Source organism: Populus euphratica, unplaced genomic scaffold (assembly GCF_000495115.2).
Source record: "Populus euphratica unplaced genomic scaffold, PopEup_1.0 scaffold156.1, whole genome shotgun sequence".
NCBI lineage: Eukaryota > Viridiplantae > Streptophyta > Magnoliopsida > Malpighiales > Salicaceae > Populus > Populus euphratica.
The window spans coordinates 890,094-917,468 of NW_011499931.1; the positions used below are offsets into that span (position 1 = coordinate 890,094).

General features: G+C 33.2%; 3 protein-coding genes across 6 annotated transcripts; 2 read left to right on the forward strand and 1 right to left on the reverse strand.

Annotated features, from left to right (window-relative positions):
- Positions 1–2,971: 2,971 nt before the first annotated feature.
- On the reverse strand, positions 2,972–8,870 carry LOC105136070 (MICOS complex subunit MIC60-like). 4 transcript variants are annotated; one of them, XM_011041255.1, is made up of 13 exons: positions 8,577–8,870; positions 8,384–8,450; positions 7,339–8,007; positions 7,246–7,290; positions 6,479–6,580; positions 6,238–6,390; positions 6,051–6,128; positions 5,810–5,902; positions 5,610–5,729; positions 4,286–4,363; positions 3,954–4,133; positions 3,491–3,592; positions 2,972–3,402 (listed from the first exon to the last, which is right to left on the reverse strand). In XM_011041255.1, the coding sequence occupies exons 1-13, from the start codon at positions 8,585–8,587 to the stop codon at positions 3,166–3,168; spliced, it is 1,935 nt and encodes a 644-aa protein (XP_011039557.1). In that variant the 5' UTR covers positions 8,588–8,870; the 3' UTR covers positions 2,972–3,165. The 4 variants fall into 4 exon arrangements, with proteins under 4 accessions (XP_011039557.1, XP_011039556.1, XP_011039559.1 ...); XM_011041254.1 differs by having other exon boundaries at positions 7,246–8,007; XM_011041257.1 differs by lacking the exon at positions 2,972–3,402 and having other exon boundaries at positions 3,503–3,592; positions 3,890–4,133; positions 7,246–8,007.
- A 2,310-nt stretch (positions 8,871–11,180) lies between these two features.
- LOC105136071 (RNase L inhibitor protein-like protein) lies at positions 11,181–18,516 on the forward strand. The gene is made up of 9 exons (XM_011041258.1): positions 11,181–11,455; positions 11,582–11,628; positions 11,872–11,937; positions 12,419–12,459; positions 13,235–13,371; positions 13,614–13,704; positions 16,113–16,184; positions 16,952–17,064; positions 18,164–18,516. The coding sequence occupies exons 1-9, from the start codon at positions 11,299–11,301 to the stop codon at positions 18,277–18,279; spliced, it is 840 nt and encodes a 279-aa protein (XP_011039560.1). The 5' UTR covers positions 11,181–11,298; the 3' UTR covers positions 18,280–18,516.
- A 3,317-nt stretch (positions 18,517–21,833) lies between these two features.
- On the forward strand, positions 21,834–27,142 carry LOC105136072 (apoptotic chromatin condensation inducer in the nucleus-like). Its single transcript, XM_011041260.1, has 6 exons — positions 21,834–22,170; positions 22,695–23,972; positions 25,522–25,722; positions 25,818–25,969; positions 26,118–26,602; positions 26,694–27,142. Exons 2-6 carry the CDS (start codon positions 22,724–22,726, stop codon positions 26,944–26,946), a joined length of 2,340 nt encoding a protein of 779 aa, XP_011039562.1. The 5' UTR covers positions 21,834–22,170; positions 22,695–22,723; the 3' UTR covers positions 26,947–27,142.
- The last annotated feature ends 233 nt before the right edge of the window (positions 27,143–27,375 follow it).

A 27,375-nucleotide genomic window follows, 5' to 3' on the forward strand; every position in this document is an offset into this window, starting at 1 on the left:
TAGTTTTATAAATGAATTTAAACCATTAAAATAAAACAGACACGAAAAAAATATTTTTACTATTTAAAAAACCATATTACTAATTTATACTAATTTAATTCCTGTAAACAGTATTTTTATATATATATACTTTAAGGCATGAGATCAGTTTTAAATTTTTTTTAAAAGGTAAAATTACCTTCATCATTGCATAGTTAGTTTTATATATATATATAAATAATAGTTTACATCCTTGAATTTATAAGTTTATAATTCACATCATGTTAAAATAAAATAAAATAATAGGTTATTTATAATATTTTAATTAATAACTACAAAAATATTATATAAATATTATAATTTTACCATCAACTTTTTTTTATTAAAAAAAATCTCTGGTCACCACCCTCACCCTTTTTTATTAAAAAAAACCTCTAGTCACCACCTTCATCTTTTTTTATTAAAAAAAACCTCTGGTCACCACCCTCACCCTTTTCCTTTTATCCTTGTCAGATTTTTGCCATCCAAATTCATGTTTTTTATTATAAAATATTTGAGAGTCCAGCAACAATTATTTTTTAAAATATTTTTTTATTTTAAAATATATTAATTTTTTAATTTTTTAATTATTTTTATATCAGTACATCAAAACAATCTGAAAATATAAAAAATATATTAATTTAAAATAAAAAATAAAATAAAAATATTTTAAATTTTTTTAAAAACATTTTCTAACAACAATGCTAAACACTTCCTCCAAGAATTTGCAACCAACCTGAAAAGTGCTTTATAATTGATTATTAAGAATTAATGTTAATATTTTTTTATAAAATTATCATAATCTTATACCAAGAATTATGGGTTAATTATGTAAACTTAAATATTTTTTATTATATTTTTTTAGTTTTACTTTTTAATTTTAAATTATTTTATTAATTAAACTTTAATAATTTTATTAAGTTTGCTTCTAACAAGCTTCATAACTTTTTTATATATATTATCAATTTTTTTGTAAATTTATTTAGTATCATTGTATTTTTTATTTATATTATTTAAATACGTTGAATCTATTAAATTTAATTAGTCAATAACCCCAGTTTTTTTTTTGTGTCATTTTGAAAAAATAAACGAACTCTTGGCATAGCGCGTGCTCCTATCTATCCACTGTATTCCCATGCTCTACAGTTCATCACTGTCGATTCTACGACGCGAAAATGGCTGTCCGGATCCATGTTTACACTTGCAGCGTCTTCTTCGCTTTTTAAAATGAAAAACAAAAAGGTAGGGCCATGGAAGAAGACAAGAACAGCAATCCCAGCCTTTAGCCAAGCCACAAGCTGGAACACACAGTCAAAATCAGCTCCCCTCTCTCTCATAGCTCGCAGAAATAGTATTCTGGCAAGGAAGCACTCTAGACAGATTAGACACACCTAACGGGGATGATTGTGTAATTTACTACTTGCTTGAGAATTCCAAACCATCAATTAGTCTTCAGATAAAATGACTTTATGGCCCTCGCTTGTATAAACGATCGGGACTCGATTCCAGCTTTTGAAAGACGTCTTTCTTGTACAGGCAGTTTCGCATACCACGATTAATTTTATAGATTTTGAAGTTAATAATCATATAAATCTTTAGTGGTCATCATATGAGCAACTAAGAACTTAAACCTGAAATTACAGAAAAAACAAATCAAAGCACTCTAGGGGATGATTGTGTAATTTACTACTTGCTTGAGAATTCCAAACCATCAATTAGTCTTCAGATAAAATGACTTTATGGCCCTCGCTTGTATAAACGATCGGGACTCGATTCCAGCTTTTGAAAGATTTTTTTTTTTTAAAATTATTGTTGGTGTTCAGACTAGTTTACACGTACCACGATTAATCTTACAGGCCCTGAAGTTAACGACCATGTAAGTCTTCAATAATCATTATATGAGTAACCAAAAACTCGAATCTAAGATCATAAAGAGAACAAACCCCTTAATCCCAAGTCCTTACCATTATTTTTGAAAGACTTTGATTTCACTTGTTGCAGCATGAAAATCTGAGCTGCAATTTGCTGAGTTGTAGCCCCTCACCTTCAATTTTGCTTATTTGACAAAAAGAAAAAAAATCAATGGAAGTTGATTTCTCACCTGAGAGGAATATTAAAAAAATGTTTGGAAATATGGTATAAAATATATTTTTAAAAAAATTAATGTTTTATATGTTTTAAATTATTTTGATGGGTTAATATTAAAATTAATTTTTTAAAAAATATTATTTTAATGTATTTTAATACAAATTTTAAAAAAAAAGATAATCATTACCACATTATCAAACTGATAATAACTCTTAATAAAAACTAGATAAATAAAAATTTAGATAGTTAGATTAGTTAAAAATTATTTATTTATTTTTTATAATTAAATTTATATATTTTTAAATTATTTTGATAAGTTGATATTGAAAATAAATAATTTTAACATATTTATGAAAAAAATATTTAAACAAAAAAGGGAATCATGTAATAATATTATTTTCAAATGATTAGGTATTTATAATTAATAGCAGGGCATGTTTCTTCATGTGCAATTTCCATCTGATCTAAAGAACCAGACATTCAAGTTGTCCCCTGTTTTTTTTCTTTCTTTTTTTAAAGAAAAAAGAACAACACAATAAACAGCAAAGGCAGATATGCTTCCAAGTTCCAAATACACTGCAAGCAAAGCAAAAAGGGTTTGTCTGTTTTATACTAAAATGAAAAGGAGCAAATACACTTTTGTACCGAAATCATCAGCACATTTTTCAAAGAACCAGTTAACTTGTCCTTGTCGGTGTCGCCTCAGCAGAAAGTATAATCAAGCTCAACAGCCACAGCCCACAAGTATCATAGAACATCCAGCTCCTTTTCCGCTCGTTTTGATCGGGTTCTTATCACTACCGAATTGTTTATTAAATAGCAGGAAACACATTACTGCGCCAGAAAACGTAGAGTGCTCATGGAAGGGAACGGAAAAAAACAAAATTGTATTCATTGGGCGGATGTTCAATCTACACTATTTTGGGTTTCACAACCCTTGTGAAGCTCTTGTAAGTTCAAGCTGCTCAATAGGACAGTAATTCTTGCTCTCCTTTTGTGCCTAAAGATTAGAAAAGGCAAAAATATTGCAAGCTAGATGCTAAATCGATGACAGTAGCATCATTGAGTTAGGCCGACGCAAGTGGCATGCGACTGAAGTACAGTTAGAGCTTGCTCTGCGATAGCTCGATTCCTTGCTCTCCTCACCCAATCACCAGCTATCTCTTCTGCCTGGCTGCCTTGGACACCTTTTTGGAGAGCGTCTGCTGCTTCAGCGAGCTTTCCCTCTGCAAGGAAACCCTCAACTCTGCTAATAATAGATTCAATACCATCACCAGAGGGATCGACTTCTTTAAACTGCACCAAAGACAAATCAAAATAGTTTAGTTCCAAGTAGTGTCAAATACATAGAAAGATTCCAGAGACAGATCTCATATTTTCCTACCCTCAACCAGGATGCAACATGCGCCAAAGCATGAGCCAAAATGCCGTCACCACCTGGTGGGATCAAAATGTATTGTCGTAGATTCCCTTTCATAACATTAAACTGCATAAGAGTAAAGATTGATAAATGATATTAGAAAGAAAGCAGAAACGCTTCCAGATTTTGTGAAGTGCCAGCTTTGAAGACATTCAGGTATTCTATAGAATAGAAGCAAAGACATTCAACCATTATCAACAAACCAGTGCAGGATAGAAAATTTACATATTAGACTATAAATTAGCAATTAAATAACCATAAAATGAACTTATGATGAGCAGAGCAGCGTTCAATTTGTAATCTGCCAATGGCAATATTCATGCAGCTAAGTTTGATAAGAGATCACAAAATGACATTACTCACTCTGAACAACTGGATTACACCATTTACTAGCACATACTAACAAATGGACCAACAAGTGACTTGCCTTCTGATTCAATTCCAATAAAGTATCGGTACCATGGTGCCTTGTTTCTTCAGGAAGAGTTGATAGAACCAAATGTAAAAGTGAGTCTTTATCAAAGCCTTCAAGATAGGCGTTTAAAGCATCTAACTCTTGCTGAATTGGCAGTCCTTTGGAAAGTGCATCTTCCAATGCAAGAGCTCCCTGAAAAATGTAAGTGTAGTACATCAATTTGCTGGCTAGGCAAACATTGATATCAGAAATGCACAAGGATAACACACATGCATGCACATACACACAAGAGAGGAAACATGTATATCCTAGAAAAGGAGAAGCAAAAGAACAAGAATCCTTACCAGAGCAAGCTTGTGAACAGAGTGAATCTGACGAGACTCTTCAGATCTTGCATAGAATGCCATGCACAAGGCATTAATCTGTAAGAACAAGAAAAATTATGACCAAACCATTTGCACGATAGAAACATCCATAGTGCTAAATTGCAAACAAGTGGAAGATGTTAATAAATGCTAATTGCTGTGCAATGCTAGTGAACAAGCATACAAGCATCTACATATGGAAGCATTATACACAAGACAAATGAAAAATTATGCACAATTATTTATACGCTACAATGGTCTAGGTGTAAGGTTCAAGATTAAGTTTCCCAAGCAACTATGCAAGTGGCATGACTTTTAGTGGACAAAGAATCATGTTTTTGATGAGCTGCTTTTTAAAGGACTTTAAGGAAATACAGTTTATATTTGTAAATATGGATCCTGCAAGTACTAAGCATAATGTCCTGAAACTCTTTTTGTAAAGGAACAACAGGTTGCAGAACTGTGCCAACAACACAGGTGCTAATATCCTGTACACCATATTAGTTAAAGAAAGAGAGGGTAGCTTGCACTGCTTGCCATCTGTTTGTGTGAGGGGTATCATGATGTTCACTGCCAATACAGGGAAGCCTGATATTGGGAAGGTCATGCCTATTGTCATTGAGGCAGATCATGAGTCCTAAGGAAGAAATGAAAGGTTTGGCAATCACCAATCCAGCTGGAAAGGACCGTGCTGATCTGTTGACCAGGATTGCAAGTGCAATCCATGCCATACCTTGAGAGGTTTAGTTTACCTGTTCCTTTATAAAGGCAAGCTTTGTTATCCTTCTTAAAAACACAATTTAGTAGGGTTTGAAGCCTGACTGAGTTTTGTTTGTGAATCTTACATGTTCTTATTAACTGCATGGAATTTTTTTTGGGAACGTGAATGTTATAATTTTAGTCTTGATGTCAAAGAAATAAAAAAACACACAAGTAAAGAACATAACATAAAACCAAATCTGCAAACTGTCGTTTGTAGAGAAGATACTAGTTTGAATATCATTTCCAGTACAATCCTCACAGCAAAAGCTTCTATCTTCCAATACCTCCTGTTTTGATTTAGATGAATTTTAAGTTTTACATGCTCGTGCATCCTTTTATCAAATATTTAGCAAATCTGACAATCAAAATGCTCTTCATTTTTCATCCTGCTAAATATCTCCCAAAATTAAGAAGGGAAAAAAAACAGAAATGCAAACCAAATATTTTTCTTCTGAGCAGCTGAAAATTCCATTGAAAAAGAACTTTAGACCATGAATTAACATAATAATGGAAGATCATCCATTTCCAAGAAATATCTTACATTGAGATTTGCTTCAGCTATCTTTTCAATATGTGCTGCCTTCTCACTTGCAATTGCAGCAGACAAATCTGCTTTTGCTAGCTCCTCAAACCTTTGCAGCTTCATTTCTGATTCATTTTCCTGCATTAAAATTGTTTGCAACTTGAGCAAAGCAAATCAAAGCATATAATACATAATCTTTTAAAAAAACATATGCAAACCTTCTGTTCAAGCTCCACCCTAAGTTTCTCTTCCATCCTTTCTTGAAGCATCTTGATTGCAGCTGCAGCTTTGGCTTTCTCTCTCTTTATTTCCTGAAAGTTAAGAAGTTGTCATCCAGTTATAGCTGGCACTACATTGATGGAAGGGGTCTGGAGAGTTTATCTCCAACCATCTGCATGTTCTATTAAATCTCTCACTACAATACTACAGACATGAAAAGAATACAGTAATCTGTACAACCTTATCCAACATTGCTGCCTCTTCGGCACACATAAGTTCCCTAGCCCTTGAATCCCTCAATTCTTTATCATACTTCTCCTGAAAGAGAGTGTAGGATTAATGCACATAGATAACCGGAAAAAAAAGGACACATGCAGTCGCCATTGATCCCAAAAAGCCCATGCTACAAAGTATGCAACAGTGATACCTTCAGTGCTCTTTTTTCTTCAGAAAAAGCAAAGGCATCCAATTTCGCTTGCCTCTTTTCAGCTGCATGTATTGCTTCAAGAAAATCCAAAACTAACTTTCCATCTTTTGTTATGTAACCATCATTCAGTTCTTCTATGGCAGTAACAATAGCCTGTAGTTACAAAGAATAGTGATTAAGTAAGCACATGCCAGCGATTACAGAAACATGCACATAGTAGACATGTCAGGCTTATAACAACCTGTTTTCCAAGGCCCTCTGTTGTGATGTTCTTTTCAGCTTTATCATCGAGATGGTATGAATCCAGTAGACATGATATTCCTGAATGTTCACTGAAGGCAGCCTGCTCAAAGAGAAATCAAAAAGGCTTTTAAAGCTGTGAACAACAGCACAACAAACATAAAGAGCAAAATAAATTCTAAAATTCCTTTTTATGGTGTACACAGAATAAGTATAACAGCATGTAACACCAGCACCACTATCATATGCCTAGTGAATGACTTCCCAATGTGTTACCAGGGATATAGCAGCAGCAACACAGCCTCAATACCAAAGTATACGGGATCATACAGATCCTTTTGTGTCACTTCGCACGATCATACATCAAATCCACTTCAATATGTCACCAAGGATGCAAATACAAATCTAATATCAGTTTAGCTGGTTTCCCTATTGAAGGAGCCAGCCTTTGAAAGACCCCTCTGTACACAAAATGGAAATAAAATGATTTTTGCTATCCTTAAGCACCAGACTATTCTAATATGATTTTTGCTATCCTAAAGCACCAGAATATTCTGATATGATTTTTGATATCTTGCTCCCTCCTGCGAATTTTAACTTTTTTCTTTTCCCCAAAAATGAATACAAGAGACTGCCAAAACTCCAGGCAACTAATACAGAGAGGACCGGTAAAAAATCTTGTGCTGGGACCTTCTAGAGTATGCTCCCGACATATATACAAAGCACCATGAAGTAAAAATTAATATAAGCAATTACTATCAAGAATACCTCTGATCTGTTTTCTGTAGTGACATTCTGAGTTGGTACTGTTGTTATTTCACTCTCTACAGGAACCCCTGTGGCCTGAGGTTGTACTTGTGTAACTTGGATTCCCTCATTTGGCTCTTTAGTAGTTTTCAAACCTGCGATCTCCATGCCAAGACTGCCTTCAGAGCCTGTGTGTTGCGAAAATTCTGGTTTATGCCTCTCCTCAACAGGGATTGCCCCGTGGCGTATCTGAGCCTGATTATCACTTTCTGTTTCACTTAAAGTTTCATGATGAGGTTGATCTGTTTGAGTTTCAAACTTCTGATCAGCTTCAACATGAGGAAGATCTGTAGGAGTCTCAACCTTATGCTTAGTTTCAAAATGAGGAACGTCAGCATGAATTTCAACCTTCTCCTCCGTGGATTCAACACTAGGAAGATCTGACTCCCTTTTAACCTTTTGAGCAGCCTCCTCTATAAAATGGCTTAATTTATTGGCCTCTTCACCCATGGGTGACACCATTTCCTCTCCTTTTACATCTTTATGATTGATGCCATCCCCACCCGAGTTAACATAACTCTGCTTCTTTTTATCAATTAATTCAATAATTGGGCCTAACCAACCTGCATAATAACATGTCCCGACAACAAGAACTGCACCTAAGCTTTTCGCTAGAAGAGATCCTCTCCTCCCTGATTTATCATTTGGACCACCGTTTGGGGATGTATTTTTCTGGAAAGAGGTCGAGAATTCCTTCCTCGAAGAAAGGAATAGGGGCACATGCTGAAAGTACACCACAGACCAGAACCCAATAACAGAACTAGGCCTTAGCTTCAACAACAATCATTTACCAAAAATCAAGAAGCTAGCGAAGAATAAAAGTATATATTCCCCAAACAACACTAAGCCAGTAATGAAAAAGGAAAATTATGGGTTCAAACACAGAAAAGTGAAAAAAAAAAATCAACATTCAAGACTAGTGCCGTAGTCATCAGCTTAATAGGTTGAATTCATATGATATCAATATAAAAAAACAAAAATAATTCTGGGTTTGACATACACTCCACTCTCAAGCATTTACGTGAATTAAGAATGAATTTCTTTCAAATCTAAAATCAAGATCACCAAATATAATTGCAAAATTACCAAATAAACATGCCTGAGTAGTAATCTTCCTCGGAATCCTCCTTATGGATTGACGACGACTCGATAGCTCCAAAAGGGACCTGCCAGCCAACGCAGCAAATAAAATAAAAAGGTTCGATCATCAAATTATAGCTTTCCACATATTACACAACAAAAGGAAACCCAAAATTCATAACAAAGAAGAATTTGTACAAGTGAACCCATACCTTCGAAGCATTGTTTTGAGACTTATATTCGATTACAGTGTAGGTGCTTGATAAAACGACACAGAAAAACATAAAAAACTATAAAGTTTGAGTTCTGCGGTCCAAGGGAGTTGGGGTTCGGGAGGTTTAGGTCATGTTAGCATTGGCTTCGAAAGGAAGAGGTCATTTTGGATTGGATTGATGATGAAATGATCGCCTTCTTCTGGTAAATCAATGTCTCCGCGAGAAAGGGCAACACTACTCTCTGACTCTTGGAGAAGTTTTCTGGGAGTTTTCTCGCTATATGTGCCTAATGGTGAGTCAATTATGAATTAGTCCTTATAGTTATCAAAATAAATTAGTTAATATCTGGAGTGTGACAAATAATTTAATAATCCCTGTGTTTTTGTATCTGGTGAGACTCACCTTTTCTTTTGCATTAATGAAGGCCTCTTTGTCTTCCATTCAGTTGTTTTTTTTTAAAAAAATTTCCAATCCATCATTTTTATTCAAAAATATGAAATTTCCAATCCATCATTTTTATTCAAAAATTTGTATCAAATATTTTTAGTTTTAAATCTAATAATTTCTATTGAAAAAATTCCTAATTAAAACTAATTTTTTTATAAAAAAATTTAATTAAAATTTTATTAACTAATAAAATTCATTTATCATTAAAATTGTAAATAATAAGGTAATAATTAAATTAAAAGTTTTAAACCAAATAAAAAAATTCAAATACAATAGGATAAATAAAAATAATCATGTATAGTAATTTTGAATACCTTCTTTATTTCCTATTATCATAAAATTTTAATCTATTATGAAATAAAATTTTAAAAATATTATATTAAAATTTTAATTTGATTCAATAATCGGATTAAAAGCAATATTTATTTTATTAAACTACTTCTTACATTTATTTTAAATCTTCAAAACCTAAAATTTTTAACTATTAATGAAATAATATAATAAATATTATTATGCCAGAAGTATTGAAAAAAATTTCCTAGATCATAAACTTTTAGCTTTTTTGCAAAATAAAAATTTATAAAAAATTTAATTGTGTTTAATCCAACATGATTGTATTATTTTCATTGGCAATAAATAATTTAAATAAAAAAAAATATAATAGCATTTAATAAAGGGTGAGTGTTGAATGAGTTTATAGGACACATTTGATGATGGTAAATGCCTCATTTTACATCAACATGTTTTTTGTTTTGATTTTTCGTGTTAGAAATTTGTTATTTATCAACAATAAACTTATTTTTATCAATGTTTTTCTTTATTTTTTGAAAGAAAATAAAAGAATTAAATAAAATTAAAAAATTGGTCATCGCAAATAAATAAAAGATTATCATAAAACTTGGAATCACTTTTTATTTATTCACTTTTTTTCTTTTTTTCTTGAAATTAGGACCGACATAAACTTGGACACATATGCTTCCTTCTCTATGTACGTATGTGTGTAAAGAGTGAAACTTTATGTTGAATTGGAAAGAGGGATTAATGGTGCCTTGGCATTCAAATGTTAAGCCTGCTCCAATTAAAACTAGCAAGCTTGCAAAAAAATCAAAAGAAACTAAAAGACTTATGCTTTTGCTGTCGTGTCATTATTGTTTATTACCACGGATTATCAGATCAAAACGATGTATTTTTTAAATAATTTGATTTTTAAACTTTTATATTTTACAATTAAATTATTTTGAGTTCAGATTAGCATTTAATTATATAATTTTTTAAAGCAAATATTAAATTAAAAGATAGAAGATCAAGGTGGAAAAATAAAATAAAATAGATGGTAGTTTTCAAATTTATTTTAACAATTTATTTTATTTTAGTCCCTCATCTTTTTAAGTTATAAGATGATCGGTCTCTTTAATTTTTTTTAAATAATTTTTATATCAAACTTTAATATCTTTATTTTTCTGTCCTTTTTTATAAAAGAAGAGAAAGGGACTTATTGGATTTTAACATTAAAAAAATTATTATCAAAGATAATTCTAATCATTAAAATAATTAATTTTTATATCAAATAATTTTATATAACACGAAAAATTTTAACTATGTATTTTCTCCCTTGAAAGTGTTTTAAAAAACAAATTTAAGCCCCGAATAATTTTTGGTTTTCAGGTTTATTGTGGATTTTAAAGCTTTTTTTGTATGGTTTTTAATGTTATAGATTTGTTGACAAGGTTTGTACGGTGTTTTCAAGGTATTTTTTTTTATCAAAATGAATTGAAAATAAATTTATAAATTAAAAAAAAACTCATAATACCTACCTTTATTTTTTAGTTTTTTTAATCAATTCCTTATTTTATATGTTTTTTTTTCATAATCTGTAAGTTTATATTCTAATTAATACCTCTTGTTTGTTATTTTTTTCTACTTATTCTGTTTTTTAAGTAAAGATTATTTTTCAATTATATTAAGTATGTTTAATTTTTGAAAATGTTAGCATGGTTGATCTATATTTTTTATTTATTTTTTTATATTAATTTTTTGGGCTGCAGAGCTTAGGATGGGACACCAATCTAGTCAATTCTAAGAATAACAGACAGGAGTGACTACTTTATGATTTCATTCAAAATCAAGGAACTGGATAGATAAACATCTCTTCTGAAAACCTATACTCTCACCCGAACCGACCCACCCGGATGAATGACCCGACACCAGCCTTACCAAGCCGCTTTGACACTGGTTTGAGTCCCGATATAAACCTATAAAGCAGTCCATTTACATGATTACAAGTCCTCAATTTTCACTCTCTTCTGCTAGGGACATCATGGGTCATAACAAACCCAGTAGGCGATTCAAAACCCACAATTCTCATCGTGGTCAATCTAGCAGGACCAATCTCCTCGACAGGGAAGATGAGTCGCTCCCACATGATCAAGGTATCAAATCACTTTGTTGCTTCTTTTCTCTTACTACTTTTTTTTTTGGGTGCCAAGTGTGTGATATATTGCTGCTGTTGCTATGTTAATCTTTTCTTGGGCTAACAAGTTTCTTCTTATTTGCAGATCCTGAAGAGGACACAACAGGTCCTAAAATTCAGCTTGCAATGTGGGTATGCTTCCTTTTTAGTCCAAAACTCTTTTTTTGTGTCGATGTCTTGTCAGTGTCTCTCTCTACGTCACTAGCATTGTTCAAGCATATATTTATGCTTTACTTCTTGATAGATAGATAGTCTTATTGCAGCTGAGAATTAATGAAATTAATGTGTAACCTTGTTTTTAGCATGTTATTGGTTAGATTATGTTCCAGTTCAGTTTGTGGTCGCGAATGTAATTGGTTCATTGTTGTTGTTCAGGATTTTGGGCAGTGTGATGCAAAAAGGTGCACAGGGCGCAAGCTTGCAAGATTTGATATGTTGAAAGAAAGTATCTGCTGCCCTAATTTCGTCTTTCTTTCTGTATTTCTGGAACTATGTCTTGGCTATGCGTGTCTGTAAATTGCCGTGAGTTTATATAGTTTGTAATTCTGGAAAGAATTTGATTTCAGATGCTTGAATAAGAAATCATTAGTCAGATACATATTGACAAGAAGTTGAGATTATAGATTGATAGAAACAACTAATAAGGAAGTGATGGCAATTCATTGTGTGCAATCTTTTTTCTATGTATTGCTGAGGGAAGGTTGTTTTTGAAATAAGAATGTCTACAAACTCATTTTCCTGCTTCAAGGGTGTTGTCTAACAAGATGGTTTGGTAAAATCTGGATAGCACCGAGTGTAGTCAATTTCATATTTTTGAACCATCAATTGGTTTATGCTTATTTGAGTTTTTATGCGTAAAAAGATTCAGTCTTGGAACATATACTACAAATGCCATTAACTGGATTTTGAATGATTTTTGCAGGAGTTACGTGTAAGTAGTGGTTTTGGTGGCATTGTTTTGAGGTAACAAAAATAATCTTTCTACTGTTGATGCTGTCATTGGAAATGAATGGCATTTTTGCATGTGCACATCACCCAATTATCTGTTTCATAATGCATTTCCTGGAATTTTGGACAGCGCCTATAGCATTTTGCTAGACATGCTCAGAAGATTGGATTTGATAAATAACTGGGAAGCTTCTTTATTCTTTACATTATGGTTTTGGGAAGGGGATGGAGATGTCAGTGGGGTTGGCAGAGTTTGAAATAATTGATTTTCACAGCATATACATATGGACAATAATTATGTAAAAGAAGCAAATTGCGCGCACGCACGCGTACACATACATGTGTGTGTGTGGCTTAGGTGATGAGGAGTAGAACTTGTGACCTTTGACTCAGTGTTTTCCAGGTCCTTAGTTCTACTCCTACCCTTGGAACACTCGAGAATTTCCATCCTTGAGAGCCACAAGGCATGTGCCACCGCCTCAAAAAAACCCATTACAATGCTTGGGGAAAACTGGCTGGCTTATACTGGTGAGGTAAGTCCCAGATAGAGAGGAGGAGTTTGTGGTGGATCTAAAAGATTCCATAGATACACTGTTTTTTCTGGACATGCAAACCACTCCCCATCCCCACCCCAAGACAAAAAAATAGCATTAAAAAAAAAAAACTAGTTCAAAGCAAACTGTGGGAACACCAACTATGGTGTTTCATCAGAGAATTCTCTCTAGGCTTGTGGAACCTAGGCGCGTGGTTCTGTATTTATCTTATTATCCTTGTTTATCTCTTTTTGCAGTCCTGTTGGGAGTCACTGTGTCTCCAGAGAAGATTATAACTTAATTAAAAGGAAAGGATTGGCTGTTGTGGATTGCTCATGGGCACGTTTGGAAGATGTACCATTTGTCAAACTGCGATGTGCTTCTCCTCGCTTATGTATGAACGTTCATTCCTTTAAAATCATGTCAGTTGGAAGAACCAGATCTACATGAGAATTATTATCAGTTGTATCAAATGTGGTTTGCATCATTTCATTGTTTATTTATTCAATTGTTGACAACAGTGCATCCATGGGCCTGTCTGTAATTCATCATGAATATGCTATTTGTTCCTAACCAGACTGTATATCTTTTGCTAGGATTTTCTCTATGGAATTGAAAACTTGTTTTAAATTGCAGTACCATGGCTAGTAGCAGCAAATCCAGTAAATTATGGTCGACCTTGTCAGCTATCTTGTGTAGAGGCATTATCAGCCGCATTAATAATATGGTACAAGTTCCCCCCTGAAGCTCTACTTGGAATTAATTCCTATGCTACTATTTCTTTTTAGTTCTTTTTGGCTCTGATTTTCATGCATTACTCTTAAAATATATTTTAACTAAGTTTATTGATTGAGTGTTGTTTGTTTATGAATGTTTTCAACTGTTAAGACTCCTTTAAACGCAATAGACTTTCTATATGGGCTTCTGCTTAGTAGTTGTATTTATATCTGCAAGATCAGGTTTTCAACTTGCAATATCTCATCCATTATTTGAGATTAGAATTGTTTGAGGCTCAAATCTGGGCCACTTGTCATCCACAATGCAAGTTACTCTTTGAATTTTGTTCTGATCCTCATGTACTTATGAACATGTTATTGGTCTAAACTAATGCATTCTGTGCACAACTGTCAGCCTCACAACGACTGTCAGCGTCACAGCATATTCATTGGTGAAGCCTCCACTTTTTCTATGATAAGTACCCATTCTCAATTGGATAGCTTTTAGTGCATTTCATCCAAGACAAAATTTTCTGATAAATCTGCCCAGACAGCCATAAACTCAAGGCAACAATTAAAACCAATCATTGATGCACTAGACAAAGATCAACCTTTTAATTTAACTACTTCTATCTATTCTACATCAATTTATATTGGCCCAACATGTTTGCTATCATAGTTTGACTAAATTTGAAACTAAACATCCACTGAACCATAGCCGGTAAAGCCTAATTCCAGTTTTAAGTTTATTGATAATGGTTTAAGATGCTATTTAGGCTTTGAATCTCAGTTAGACTATGATATTATATTAATTGATGTAGAAACCACAAAAGGAGTTAAGGGAAAGGATAGAGAATCTAGGCTTTACCTTTGGATTCTGCATGGGTTTGCTTCTTGAATTCACAAGTACAAAGAAATTTCAAGGCTCAAATTTCATTTTTCAAAATGGCTGTTCAAAATTCATGTTATGCTTATATAGGCAGACCAATAACCCTAAATTATAGCCCAAAACAGGAATCCCTTATGAAAAAGGAAACAAACTCCAATCTAAATAAGAAACTAGTTACTAACTAAGCTTAGAAGCACAAAAAATTCCTGTTTAGTAATATGAACTTCAATAGAATGACAGATATTTGATTTGACAATTCTTGGACTGCATCACTCGACAGATATTTGATTTGACAATTCTTGTACTGCATCACTCGCCATATTGCTTAACATCACATACAAGCATGAATATATTGTCCTCACTACTTGCTGAGGTCTCCATTCAACTCCGTATGCCACATGTCATTCTTACTTGCACGGACTTTGTACTCTTTATGTATTTCTTGGTCCTACTCTCTCTATTCCACTGATTGTATGTAACACTGCCATCTCCTTATTTTTACTTGTAAAAGAATCTTGCATCTACCACGTGAAATGGTTAAATAGTTTGATTCTTGAGATATTACAAATAGCCTTCTAGATTATGCAAATGTAATTGTCAGGAGGCTTACTTGATGGCTTCTGAGAGAAGGAAACAATTCAGTAGAGTTTATGATTTCTTTTTGAGAGTTGTGTATTGGATCTTGTGTTGTTAGCAGTGATTGGTGTTGGTACTTTACACCATCCCAAATGCCTTTGCATGTGCACTCGTTTGCTGTTAGAATAATAGTAATGAAACTTCTCCCGTGGAATGGCATTAATTCCCAATAAAAGCTAAAAGCCTTCTTGGTTTCTGTTTCCTGTTTTTTCTCTCAAATTTTGTTCTGAAATTAAGAGCTGAAAACAATAATTTTAGATTTTTTTACACTTTTCAATAGAACATATGTTTTTTTATGGTGGGACTATACTTAAATAATTTTGAAATCTCAAAGAAAGGAAAAAAAAATTATAGCACATGTAGGCCAATACAGTGAACAGGTTTCTGTATCCATATCAGAAAACAATTTTAAAAAAAAACAGGTATCAAACAAATCCTTAACATCCAACTTGCATGCTTGAAATGTGGGGAGAAACTGTAAGATAAGAAATACCAAAGCTAGGTATGATGTGATGCCAGAAACAGAGGTACTGGTTATTAGCTGGTGATAACATTGCTGATGGCTGAACATATAATTGTTCTACTGGTTGTATGAAAAGGTTTTATTGGATTGCTTGTGGTTGCAGAGGTGCTGAAAGCAGTCATCTTAGTGGCATATTGAGCATCTGATTGGGACTCTGGGTGGCAATTGTTTGTATGTTTAAATTACTTAAGGGCTTAATCCAAATCTAACATAATATGGTTATTAATGTTGGTGGAAGATTCCTAAGTTTCTATCTGACCTCAACTTTTAAAATATGGAGTTATCTGTTAAGCTTGCAGGGTAATAGTTGCATATGCATCTTGTAAAGCTATCTTTCTATGTTTTCATGTTGCTGTTTTATGCTCTAACAGTGGGGAAGAGGAAACTGCGAATCTGTTGCTGGGCAAGTTCAAGTGGGGACATGCTTTCTTGTCACTCAACAGGTACATGCTATGACTGCTGTTCTCCGTACACAGACAAAATAAATAAATGTATGTAAGAATGCCATAGTTAATAGAACATGAATGTTTTGAGGAATGTGGTTTTTGTATGCAGCATCTTTTAACTTCCTGCCCTGCATATGGCCTAAAGATTGTTAAACTCTATTAAGAATCGCTAGGATGAAAAAAGATTGTGTTTAAACTGCAATGTGCATTACCATGAAAGATTTATGGAGCCATTATGGTGGTTAATGTGGTTTTTGGTTCCAGCTCCTTGAAGTACTATTTAATCTTCTATCTGTGCTTTGAGAAACTTGGAAAAGGAATTCTTGTAATGTTTCTCTTAAATCCACTCTGTGGAAAAGTTACAAGAGGTGTGCTCTTGCTTTCTTTGAGATTTGTGTATTTTGCTTGCTATCCTTTTGTGTTAGAGTCTCAAGTCTCAGCTACCATCGATTTCCTGGTGATCCTGTATCTAAATTTTGTTTGAGAAAAAAGGGTTTTTTCTGGATGTCAAATTGAATATTATAATTGCTCACTTAAGCTTCTGCTAAGACATAAACTTTTCTTCTATAGGTGCAACCGTTACTTACATACTTGAACTTACTAAAGATAGCCCTACAAATGGTGTGGCATGTACTCATTTTTGTTTATATAGAAATGAGACACGATAACTCATTTTCGGTGAAATGTTTGAACTGACGTTCTGTTTAATTGGTCATGATCTACTGATATTCATACCTCGCATTGTTTCAACTTCCATGGTGCAGGGAGCTTCTAAAATCATACTCTGAATGTGGAAACAGTGCTGAAATCATTTCTGTCCAAAATGCTTGGCTAACCCAACAAAAGGAGGTTCCAAAGGCTGTGTCAGACACTAAAGGTAATTTAATTTCTGTCAAGAAAATATCTTTTTTTTCCACTTTTTTAAAGCTACTACTATGATTTTTTTTTTTTTTATGAATCAAACATATTTCTTATGTATAATTTTATTGTGATCTGTAAAAGCAGTGTGGTGTTTATATCTGAAGCATATATCCTGTCAAATTGGGATAATGAATCTAAAGTTACGGACATTGTGAGCCTTAGCAATACAACAGAAATTCAGCCTTATGTACTAATATTAATTTATTCTAGCCATGCCAATATAATTTTTGTGTAACATTTTTCTACTTTGCCTGACCTGCACCTTTGAAGTACATCACTCAGTAGGGGCTGGGTTGTAACACTGACCTCTGATTACATTGCTGAAACACCTGAATGCCCTAAACCAATCCTGGATACCTCTTCAATTGGCTCTTCCATTACTGTTTTGCTTCAATGCCATCACCATCGGCACCATATGATCAAATTTCTCTCCTGTGCAGCTTATAATCAGCTAATGTAGATCGCAAAACATTCATCCGTGAACATCTCTTGTTCATTGATTTTAACCATTCGCTAACTTAATTCCTAACTTTCACTAAATGCTATAGACATTTACTTCTGGTCATGTATTCTGTGAAACCTGTTTGATTTATTTAGAAAGTTCCTATAAATCCTGCTTTTGCTTCTTTCTGAATTCCGTTTGATTTACTTTGAAACACCTTCTCATAATTCTACTCATTGTTGCAACCAATGCACCATGCAACAATATATTTAGTGAAGTACCTTCCTGCTGGAACTCCTTTCTTAGGGTAGGCAAATGCAAGCCTGGCGCGTTCTTCCTAGAATTCTCTTAAATCTAAAATTCAGCGACTGAGTGTAATGTTTGCGCTCCTTTTTGCCCATGAATCCCTCTGTATATTTCCCATGGGATCCAGCTTGTGCTATTTTTCTTTTATCTGGATGTCAATGTCGTGGCTGTTTTCCATTAGATTCTTAAAATGAATCTTGATACTTGGAATCACATTGCAGAAAATAGATTTATTATGTTGAGGATATTAATTATAGCATTCAGATTTAACATCTGACCCGATGTTGTCTGGTTTATGCTGGTACAGGAGCTGATTTAAGTGAAAATGAAGGCTCTTCTGATGATTCCGAAGATGGGCTTCCGCCACTAGAAAGGAATGTGAATCATTTGAACTTTCACGAAAGTGAGGACGAAAGCGAGTAGATAGAACCATGCTACGAACTAGCGAGACAACGATAGGAACTTGGAACATGGTGGCGATAATACAAGGCGGCTGAACTGCACGTGGGGGTCTAAGAATCGCGGTTTCAAGACGGTGGCGCTAATGTTCGATCGGTGGTATCCGCTCTTTGTTGTTAAAAAATTGTAGATCAGACTAGATAACCTGAAACATCTAAAATTTATGGTTTTTGTGATGGAGATCTTCTCCCTCTCCCACTCTTTCTCCTTTTCTACCCTGTTTTTAAACCTTTTTTTTTTTTTTTATCAATTCAATCCCTCTATGATTAGCCTTGAAACTATGGTAACCTATAAAATTAAAAGATAAAGGACTTAAATATAATTTATGGAGATAAAATATGCCTAATAATAAATTTTTACAATATTTAGTTTGGTTCAAAAATTTATTTTTGTAATTTTTTAATTTTAAATGAGAGAGAGTAACTAGCTAGAAACTAGCAACATAGAAAAAACATTTAGTTGTCAAGATTTTTATAGTCAAAACGATCAAGTTTTATGTTAAAATGTTTGTATTCATCGAGAAGTGATGGTGGTTTTTGTTTCTTATCTTGTAAAAAAAAGATAGATTAGGGCTTGGAAAAATTTGTGATTTTATTTTTTTTTAATCAATTTTTTGTTGCTTCAAGAGCACCACAGGTTTATTAAAGTTTCTGGTGTGTTTTCAAATAAAGTTTTTATTGAAAATGGGTTGATTGATAAAAAAAAAAAAAAAAGTAAAATTTCTTTTCTGTCTAGTTTCTAACCACTTTAGCTGCTAACCATTTTAGTTGCTAGAAAGTAGGAACTAAGTTAGCTTTTATGTATAAAGTTGTTAATGCTTTTATAAGGTTGTCTAGTTTCTAACCACTTTAGTTTCTAACGATCCATAAAATTATTCTTGTTTCACATGTTCTTCAAACATGCCTCCTCAATCGTTACTTTATATAGATAGTGATAGGCAATAAAGTACTTTCGGTCTGTGAATAATTGTAATGTTTGTAATTAAACTCCTATGTAGTATGGTTGATAAATTATCCTTTTATTTTCTTTTAATGTCTAAGGTAGTGTTTGGAAATGTAAGCTAATTTATATTTTAAAAAATATAAATGCAAGCTAAATTTTTTATATGGTTTAGATTATTTTAATGTGCTGATTTCAAAAAAAAAATTAAAAATTATTTATTTTATTAAAAATTAAATTTTTTATCAAGCTAATTTATATTTAAAAAAAATATTTATTTTATTAAAAATTAAATTTTTTGTATGGTTTAGATTATTTTAATAAGCTGATTTCAAAAAAAATTTAAAAAATTATTTTGATATATTTTAAAAAATAAACACAACTTCATCCTTAATCAGGTAATGTTAAAAATATATGACTGACACAACTACATCCATAATCAGGTAATGTTAAAAATATATGACTGTGTAAACTATTTCATGAAATACAAGAGATGTTATCAGAATTTTGTTAAATAACTAAATAGACTATTGAAATGGAATAGTTTTTGTATGATGATAAACATCTTTAGTAAACTAACAGGGACATAAGTATGTCAATTGGTACATACAGATTAAATGGTGAAACGAGTTAAGTAAAAATAATAACAACAAATATTAGCTCATTATCATGTTATAATCAATGAAGTGTTTTAATTGTAAATTAAATTCATAGGCCATTATAAAAATAAATTAAAATAAAGATGTCAAAAAGTCTGAAATGTAATACATATTAGACAATACACTTTTAAAATAATGAGATTATAATATAGTAAGATATATCTTTTAAAAGAATATTAAAATGGTGACTGGAATTACCAGGATTAATTCTTAATAAACTGCAAAATTTATGATATAAATTATGAAACTATTATAATTTTATAAAATATAAATTAAAAAAATAAAAAAATTAATTTCAATAAATCAATTATCGAAAGACGAAGAAAAAGAAAATATTCAATGTTAAAAAAAACAAGAAAAAAACTAAGTAAACTAGGTAAAAAGACCAAACTTATATCTTGAATAATAAAAACGAGAATTATTTTATGAAAAAAAATAAAAAAAATATAAAGTCTAGTTTTTAACTAATATATTCTTGAAATATAAAATTAAAAAATTTTAAAAGAAAAAAATCCTCAAGTTAATATAGATTAATTTATCAAATTTACAACAATAGTTATAAACTCAAAATAATTCTATAGTAAAAACTATGTTTTTATTTTAAAAAATTAAATGATAATGTTTTTTATCCAGCTATATTAAAAAAAACATCACTGTATAATTTTTTTAATAAATTCTTTAATTTTATTTAAATGAAGTAAAAAATATATAATTGAAGAGAACCTTTTAAAAGGAGCCTAGAAGCATGGTCTAATGGAGAAGTCCTGGGCCGAAAGCAACCTGCCCATTTATTAAACTCTTTTTATCGAACAATGCTCGCGAACAGTGGATCTTGCTGAGTCTTCTCTCACGCTGGAGGATTTCAACAAGGTAAAGCGTCAGTGTCGAAAGTCCTTAAAAGTACGAGCTTTGGAGTGTGATTATGAAAATATTTTAAAGTATTTTTTATTTAAAAATATATTAAAATAATATATTTTTTATTTTTTTAAATTATTTTTGATATAACATATTAAAATAATTTAAAAATATAAAAAAGTATTTTTAAAAAATATTTTTAATATTAGCGTATGAAAAAAATTTAAAAACATTAATTTAAAATAAAAAATAAATTTTTTTAATTTTTCAAAATAAAAAAGATGGATTGCAGGCTGCTGCAGCTACTTTGCTGGGGGTCCCTCTTCCCTAGTTTGCAACTGCTTTGCTAATATATTTTTTAATTATTTATAATTTTGTTTTTAGAAAATACGATGGTATGTCTACTGAGCGAAGAATAATGGTCTCAGGTTGTATACGTGGTCGTATAATAACCACAAATTTATTGATTGTGGTATATGACAGGCACATCATCTGCGGTAGAGTTTCGGGTTGACTAACTGATCCTTTACTTTTGTGTTCCAGCTGGTTTCTTTAAAGTAATAAAAAATATTTTTAAAAAACATTCCATACCAATCCCACCAAATCAGTGATCTAAATAACAGGCTCGATAATATAGGCAAGATTTAGTTGAAAAATCAGAAATTACACTAATTTTTTATATCAAGTATTATACATTTTTTTTTTAAATATTTGTAATTTTAAAATTTATTAATCAAAATATTTCTTTTAACTCATCTATATTTCTTAAGAATTTATTATTTCATGTTTTAATGTTGAAAACCAAACTATAAGTTACCAAACTTTATTCAAAATTATTTTGGTTTTAATATAAAACATTTTAATTATTAAAATAAAGTAACTCTTTTAACGAGCACCATCAGATAAGGCAACTGCCAATTTGCCAAACCACAGGTCCAACGCACACAACCCCCCGTAACTTGACCGCTAAGACCGCACGAGAGAGCAGAATCCCACGATTGTAAGGGGCAAATCCGGTAGATGACAACAAAATCTGCACTGCTATTTTTAAAGGACCAAACAACCCCCCAACCACGCTCGAACCCCTTTCTATCTATAATTTCTCGATAAGAAAACCAAAACCCTAAATTACCTCCCCTCCCTCAAAAGGAAAAGAAAAAAAGAAAATGAAAACTCTACTTTTTCTCTGTTTTTCATTTTAGATTTTTTATACATTTGTTTCTTTCTCTTTTTTCATGTTTTAGTTTTTGCCTTTTGTTTTGGTCTTTCTGTTTCAGGAAAACATTCTGAATCGCTGATAATTGCCGGGTTTTGTTTAATCTCTAATGGTGGGTTTTGTATTGTGAAATTTAGGGTTTTATATAGCCGTTTCTACTGCGAGTGCAACCGATAATTTTTTTGGGTAAGTTGTCTTTCTTTTTTTTTCTTCTCGTTTTTTGTGTTTGGTTCATATAATTTTGTATGCATTTGTTTTATTAATAATTGTTTTGGGTAAGTTGTCTTTTTTTTTTTTTCTCGTTTTTTGTGTTTGGCTCATATAATTTTGTATGCATTTGTTTTATTTTATTTATTTATTTAGAATTTGATACATTATGGAATATGTAATTTTTTTTGCCGTGTTGGGATTTGTTTGGAAGACGGTTTGTGGATGATGAGAAAATTCGGTACCTGAAGTGAATTTTTTTAATGTTTTTTTTTTTTAATTTTGCATTTTATGAAGTGGATTCGTGTGGTTGGATTTGGTTTTTGGGATAATTATTGATTAAGTGGGTATGTTAAATTTTTAGCGTCTGGCTTGTTACTACATGATGTTGACATTGTGATAACTTTACTGATATGATGGTTTTCCTATTTCACTAAATTGTAGTGAAGTTGTGAGGTTTTGTTTAGGTCGCTGAAAGAGTGTTGGATTTTTTTTTTTTACAGGACTTTGAGTGTGATTCTAGTTGGAAAGCATGTCTTCACAATACCCAGTTCTTGGAAATAAACTGGACTTAGTCCAGTTGAAGGTTACTGAGTTAAAAGAAGAGCTTAAAAGGCGAAAATTGAAAACCAGTGGTTTGAAGGATGATTTGGTTAAACGGTTGGAAGAAGCAATTCGTATTGAGAGGGAAGATGAAGAAATTCGCAGAGAGTTGGTAAATGCTGCAGAGGTTGCGGAGGATGTGGATAATGGTGTTGATTTGGAGAACCCGCATGTAGTTGGGGTGAAAAATGCACAGGCAGTATCGGCTGTTACTGAGACGGTTGAAGTTGTTGTGGATGATGCTGCTAACAGAGATGAGAAGGTGGATGATGTTATGGTTCAGGTTGGCATTGATGAGAGTGTGAAAGCCACGGGTTCAAGAGAACTTCAAGAGGAGGTCAAAATGGATGGTGTTAATTCTTCTAGGGTAGAAGAAGAGGAGCTCACTATTCATGCAACTACCATGGAGACCAGGATTTCTGTTACTGAGAGTGTGGTATCTGAAGTAGCATTAAGTGTACAAGATGTGCAAAATTCTGGAACACAGGAGGCAAATGAGAACTCAAGTATCCAGCTGGAGAATGAAGATTCAAAGCCCCAGCTGGAGAATGAGAGTTCAAAGCCTTCAGACGAGAATGTCGTGCTTGAGTCTTCTGCTCCGGACAACCAGGTATCTGAGGTCAACCCTAATTTAGGGTTTCAAGTAAACTCTGATTCTATTTCTACTGATTCTGTATCAATTAATGAAAAGATTGAACTAAAGGATAATATAATTGCTGATAATGTGAAATTAGAACTAGATAATGTTAAGCCAGAGATGGTGGAACCATCATTCAGTAATGTTGTCCCAGTTGGTGGTGAATCACATCCAATGGATGTTGAAGAGCCACAAGAAAAGAGTCCCTCTGTTGAAAAGAAAGATGACAGCAATGGTACAAATGCAGATATGAGCAAGAAAAATGACAGTGTTGATGTGGGGTACTCGGAAAAGTTGAATTTAGACAGGAGTTCTGGTGATGACTCCATGGAGGAAGATGTTCTAGAGAGTAAGCTAATTGATTCAAAGTATAATACTGATGAAGTGGGCGATAAGTGTAAAATAAAAAATGAAGTGCCCAGTGTGAAGGAGGAAAATCTAGTTAATGTTACTGGGAAGGATTTATCTACTGATCAAAAGGAGATCCATGTTCAGAATAGGACTTGTCCAGTTGCACCCATGGAAAAAAGAAGGCTTAATGGTAAGATTTGTTCTTTATCATATTGATGACTACCATGTGGTCTGGAATTCACTAATGCTGTTTTATGTGGTTTTGCCATGTCAGTTTTGTAAGTATGATGTATTTGTACCTTTCAATAGTTGTTTATGTCCAGTAATGATGGTTATTATACCACATATGGGCTGCTGCCATATATTAGTATTTTTACCAACAGTTTTCTTCAAAAGAACATTTTAGTCTGATAAATATTTTGTGAGTGATCTGATCGTGGAAGTAGTAATTAATTGAGATTTATGCTTTCATTGTTATGTAATATTGTGTATTATAATGGAGGAGATGATTTGAAATTCTCCATACTTGGTGACAAGGATTAGTCCCACTGTGTCCTGAGATTGTTCTATGTGGAAAAAATGAATTATGTGGTTCTTTGAGATCATTAGATTTTGTCGAAGACATGTGAAGCTGCAATTATTGGTGTTTGCCTCTAAGACCCTCCTAAATGTCATTGTGAATTCATGTCTTTGATTTTCATGACCATCTGTATTATTACAGCTTACAGCCACACACAAATTCTCTTTTTACATATAATTGTGCTAAGCTAAGTAATTCTTGTTCTTTTCGTTTTTTTGGTCCAACTTTTTTATTTGATCTTTCTATCATTTTAGATCTTAAAAAAACTTTAGTCCTGCATCTAATGTTGCTTCCATATAGAAAATAAAGGAAATTATGAATGGATAAAGAAATAGCCTGCTGTCGCTCTTGTTTTCTTTATCAGATATGCAAGTTCTGAAGGAAATGTTGTACAAGACCTTTTGGAAGCATTGACATCTAGTTTCTCTAGTTTTTCTTCGAACCCAGCCCCCGGTCCTGGTGAAAGTTACTTTGGATAAGTGTAGGATCTGTTGGCTCTAGTTTATACTCTCAATTTAGTACATTTTAAGCAATGTGGAAAAACTGATCCAAGTTTGGATGTTCTTCTAGGTCTGCTTTTAGCCAAAGCACCATGGCTTTTTAAATATCTGTTAATTGAATACGGCGTGGGCATGTCTTAGTTTTTGGATTTCATATCTGCATGCAATGTATTTTGGAGCTTCTAGTTCTGAAACTAATATACACCTAAAGATTGTGTTGATCGAGTATGTCACAGCTAAATTATTGGATATGACATAGGCATCTAAATTAGCAATTCTACCCCAAAATTTTTCTGGTGGCTGTATGTTCAACTTTTGCTACTTTTGAAGTTTAGGTTATGTTGGAAACGAGTATGTCACAGCTACTTTTGAAGTTTAGGTTATGTTGGAATCAATCTAACCATTTATGTTTATTACATTGCCCTGACTGCTTGTTCTTTTATTTTACATTCTATAAGTGATTTATGCTTTTTATCTGATCTTCTGAAAGCTATATTTTGGAAGATAAGTGCAGCTACCTGGTTCTGTGTGATTACTTCCTCAGGAGCAGTTGTGCTTGCAAATTTGTTGTCGATCTGTTTTCCGTTTCTGCTGTTAAGTTAATCATTTCACAAGGAAGCATGATCTCAGTTTCTCAATTTATTTTGTGCTGTTTACAGATCAAGAAGCTGTTGGGAACGCAGAACCTTTAAAGCGGCAACGAAGATGGAATTCTGAGAGCATCAAGGTTCCTGAACAGCAAAGCTCTAATCTTACACCCACCACCACACCAAAGGACGGGTTTCAACCGGCTCCTCTCCGACGCAACTTTTCTCGATCTGACTCCTCTGTTGGTGAGGAGGCACCCAAGGAGCGCATCGGTTAGTTAGTTTTCTTTTATTTGGAATATACGTGTCCCCAGGGGCAATTTGTTTAACATCTGACACATTTTTGTTCTATCATTATTACTTGGCAGTTCCACCATCACAAAAACCTCCTACCAATTCTCTCAGAATTGATCGTTTTCTGCGTCCTTTTACTCTGAAAGCTGTCCAAGAACTCCTGGGCAAAACCGGGAGTGTCACCAGTTTTTGGATGGATCATATCAAAACCCATTGCTATGTTATGGTAAGACATCTCTCTGTCTTCTGGACATGTTCGAGTGTGGAAACCCTTTCTTGGGAATGAGAGCATACATCTATTGTTTCTTGTATATTTTTAGTATGTATCTGCACTGCTTGAACTTGCGATGCATTGAAATACTATGTTTTTGCAGTATTCATCTGTGGAAGAAGCTGTGGAGACACGAAATACTATTTATAACCTACAATGGCCGCCAAATGGTGGACGTCTTTTAGTGGCCGAGTTTGTTGATCCTCAGGAAGTTAAAATCCGGGTGGATGCTCCTCCTCAGTCTCTAGCTGCACCTGTCACTCCTAGTATGGCTGCACCTGCACCTGCACCTGCACCTGCCCCACCCATGTTGCAGCCACAGCCCTCTCCCCGTCAACAGGTTTCTAGGCAGCAGCTTCCACCTCCAACTTCCCTTCCACTTCCACCAGCGCTGTCTAACCCACCCCATGCCAGGGAACGGGTAGATCTTCCTCCACCCCCTCCACTTCCTGAGAAACATGATCCTCCAATTGTCACCCTGGATGACCTCTTTCGGAAAACCAAAACAGCTCCTCGGATCTACTATCTACCATTATCAGAGGAGCAAGTCGCAGCAAAACTTGCAGGACATGGCAAAAACACCAAGCAGTAGGGACTGGGCTATTATTTACCTCCCTGGCTGCTCTTAGGATTATGTTAGATAATGGTAAGATAGCATCACATAGTTGCATCTTTGCAGGTCTGCAGGTGTTGCTTGTAAGAAGGAATTGTTCCAGCCAAGCAGAGGAATGTGGTTCGTTGCTGGACTTGGTTTTTCTGAAGACTGCATGATGTTGAAGAAGCTTAAGTTTTTTTTAGCATTAGAAACTTTTCAACTAAGAGCTCTCTATATGAGTGGGTCGCCCGACATGTGGACATATCTTGTTTTCCTGTTGAACAAGAATTTTAACTTTCCCAATCTTAAGCAGTTGGTTCTAAATTCCTTGCATTGATGTTTTCTATGTGGTCCCTTATGTAGGTTTCTGAAGTTGGTGTATAAATATACCTGCATATCCTTTCCATGCTTTGAAAAACACCAATTCGTTTGGTTCTTCTTTTGAAGATAAACTTTGCACATGAATGTAGAAATCTGGAACGATTATTTGTGTCAACTCTACATTACAATTATAAAATACACCAAAAGAAGTTGATTTACTGTTTCAATTACTATTGTTGCTCTGCGCTTTTAATTATGGAATGCTGTGGTGATTTTCCCTGTTTTGGTTTTTTTTTTTTTATACGCGTGGCCTTGAAGCAGACTCGCGTCGCTGCTTGAGTTTTCTTTTTCTTTTTAATCATCTGAGTGTTTTAAATAGGTCCAACCAGCAGGTTGAGAAGTATCCCAATGTGTATTTTAATATTTATTTTAAATTAATATTTAT

Excerpts from the sequence above, each read along its gene's own strand:
- LOC105136070 (XM_011041254.1), bottom strand. Across the intron at positions 6,391-6,478 it reads CAGAGGGCCTTGGAAAACAG|GCTATTGTTACTGCCATAGA; the intron begins GTTGTTATAAGC and ends TTGTAACTACAG. Across the intron at positions 5,730-5,809 it reads GGGTGGAGCTTGAACAGAAG|GAAAATGAATCAGAAATGAA; the intron begins GTTTGCATATGT and ends ATTTTAATGCAG.
- LOC105136071 (XM_011041258.1), top strand. The coding sequence starts at position 11,299 with ATGATTACAAGTCCTCAATTTTCACTCTCTTCTGCTAGGGACATCATG. Across the intron at positions 11,456-11,581 it reads GTCGCTCCCACATGATCAAG|ATCCTGAAGAGGACACAACA; the intron begins GTATCAAATCAC and ends TCTTATTTGCAG. Across the intron at positions 11,629-11,871 it reads AAATTCAGCTTGCAATGTGG|GATTTTGGGCAGTGTGATGC; the intron begins GTATGCTTCCTT and ends GTTGTTGTTCAG.
- LOC105136072 (XM_011041260.1), top strand. The coding sequence starts at position 22,724 with ATGTCTTCACAATACCCAGTTCTTGGAAATAAACTGGACTTAGTCCAG. Across the intron at positions 23,973-25,521 it reads GGAAAAAAGAAGGCTTAATG|ATCAAGAAGCTGTTGGGAAC; the intron begins GTAAGATTTGTT and ends TGCTGTTTACAG. Across the intron at positions 25,970-26,117 it reads AAACCCATTGCTATGTTATG|TATTCATCTGTGGAAGAAGC; the intron begins GTAAGACATCTC and ends ATGTTTTTGCAG.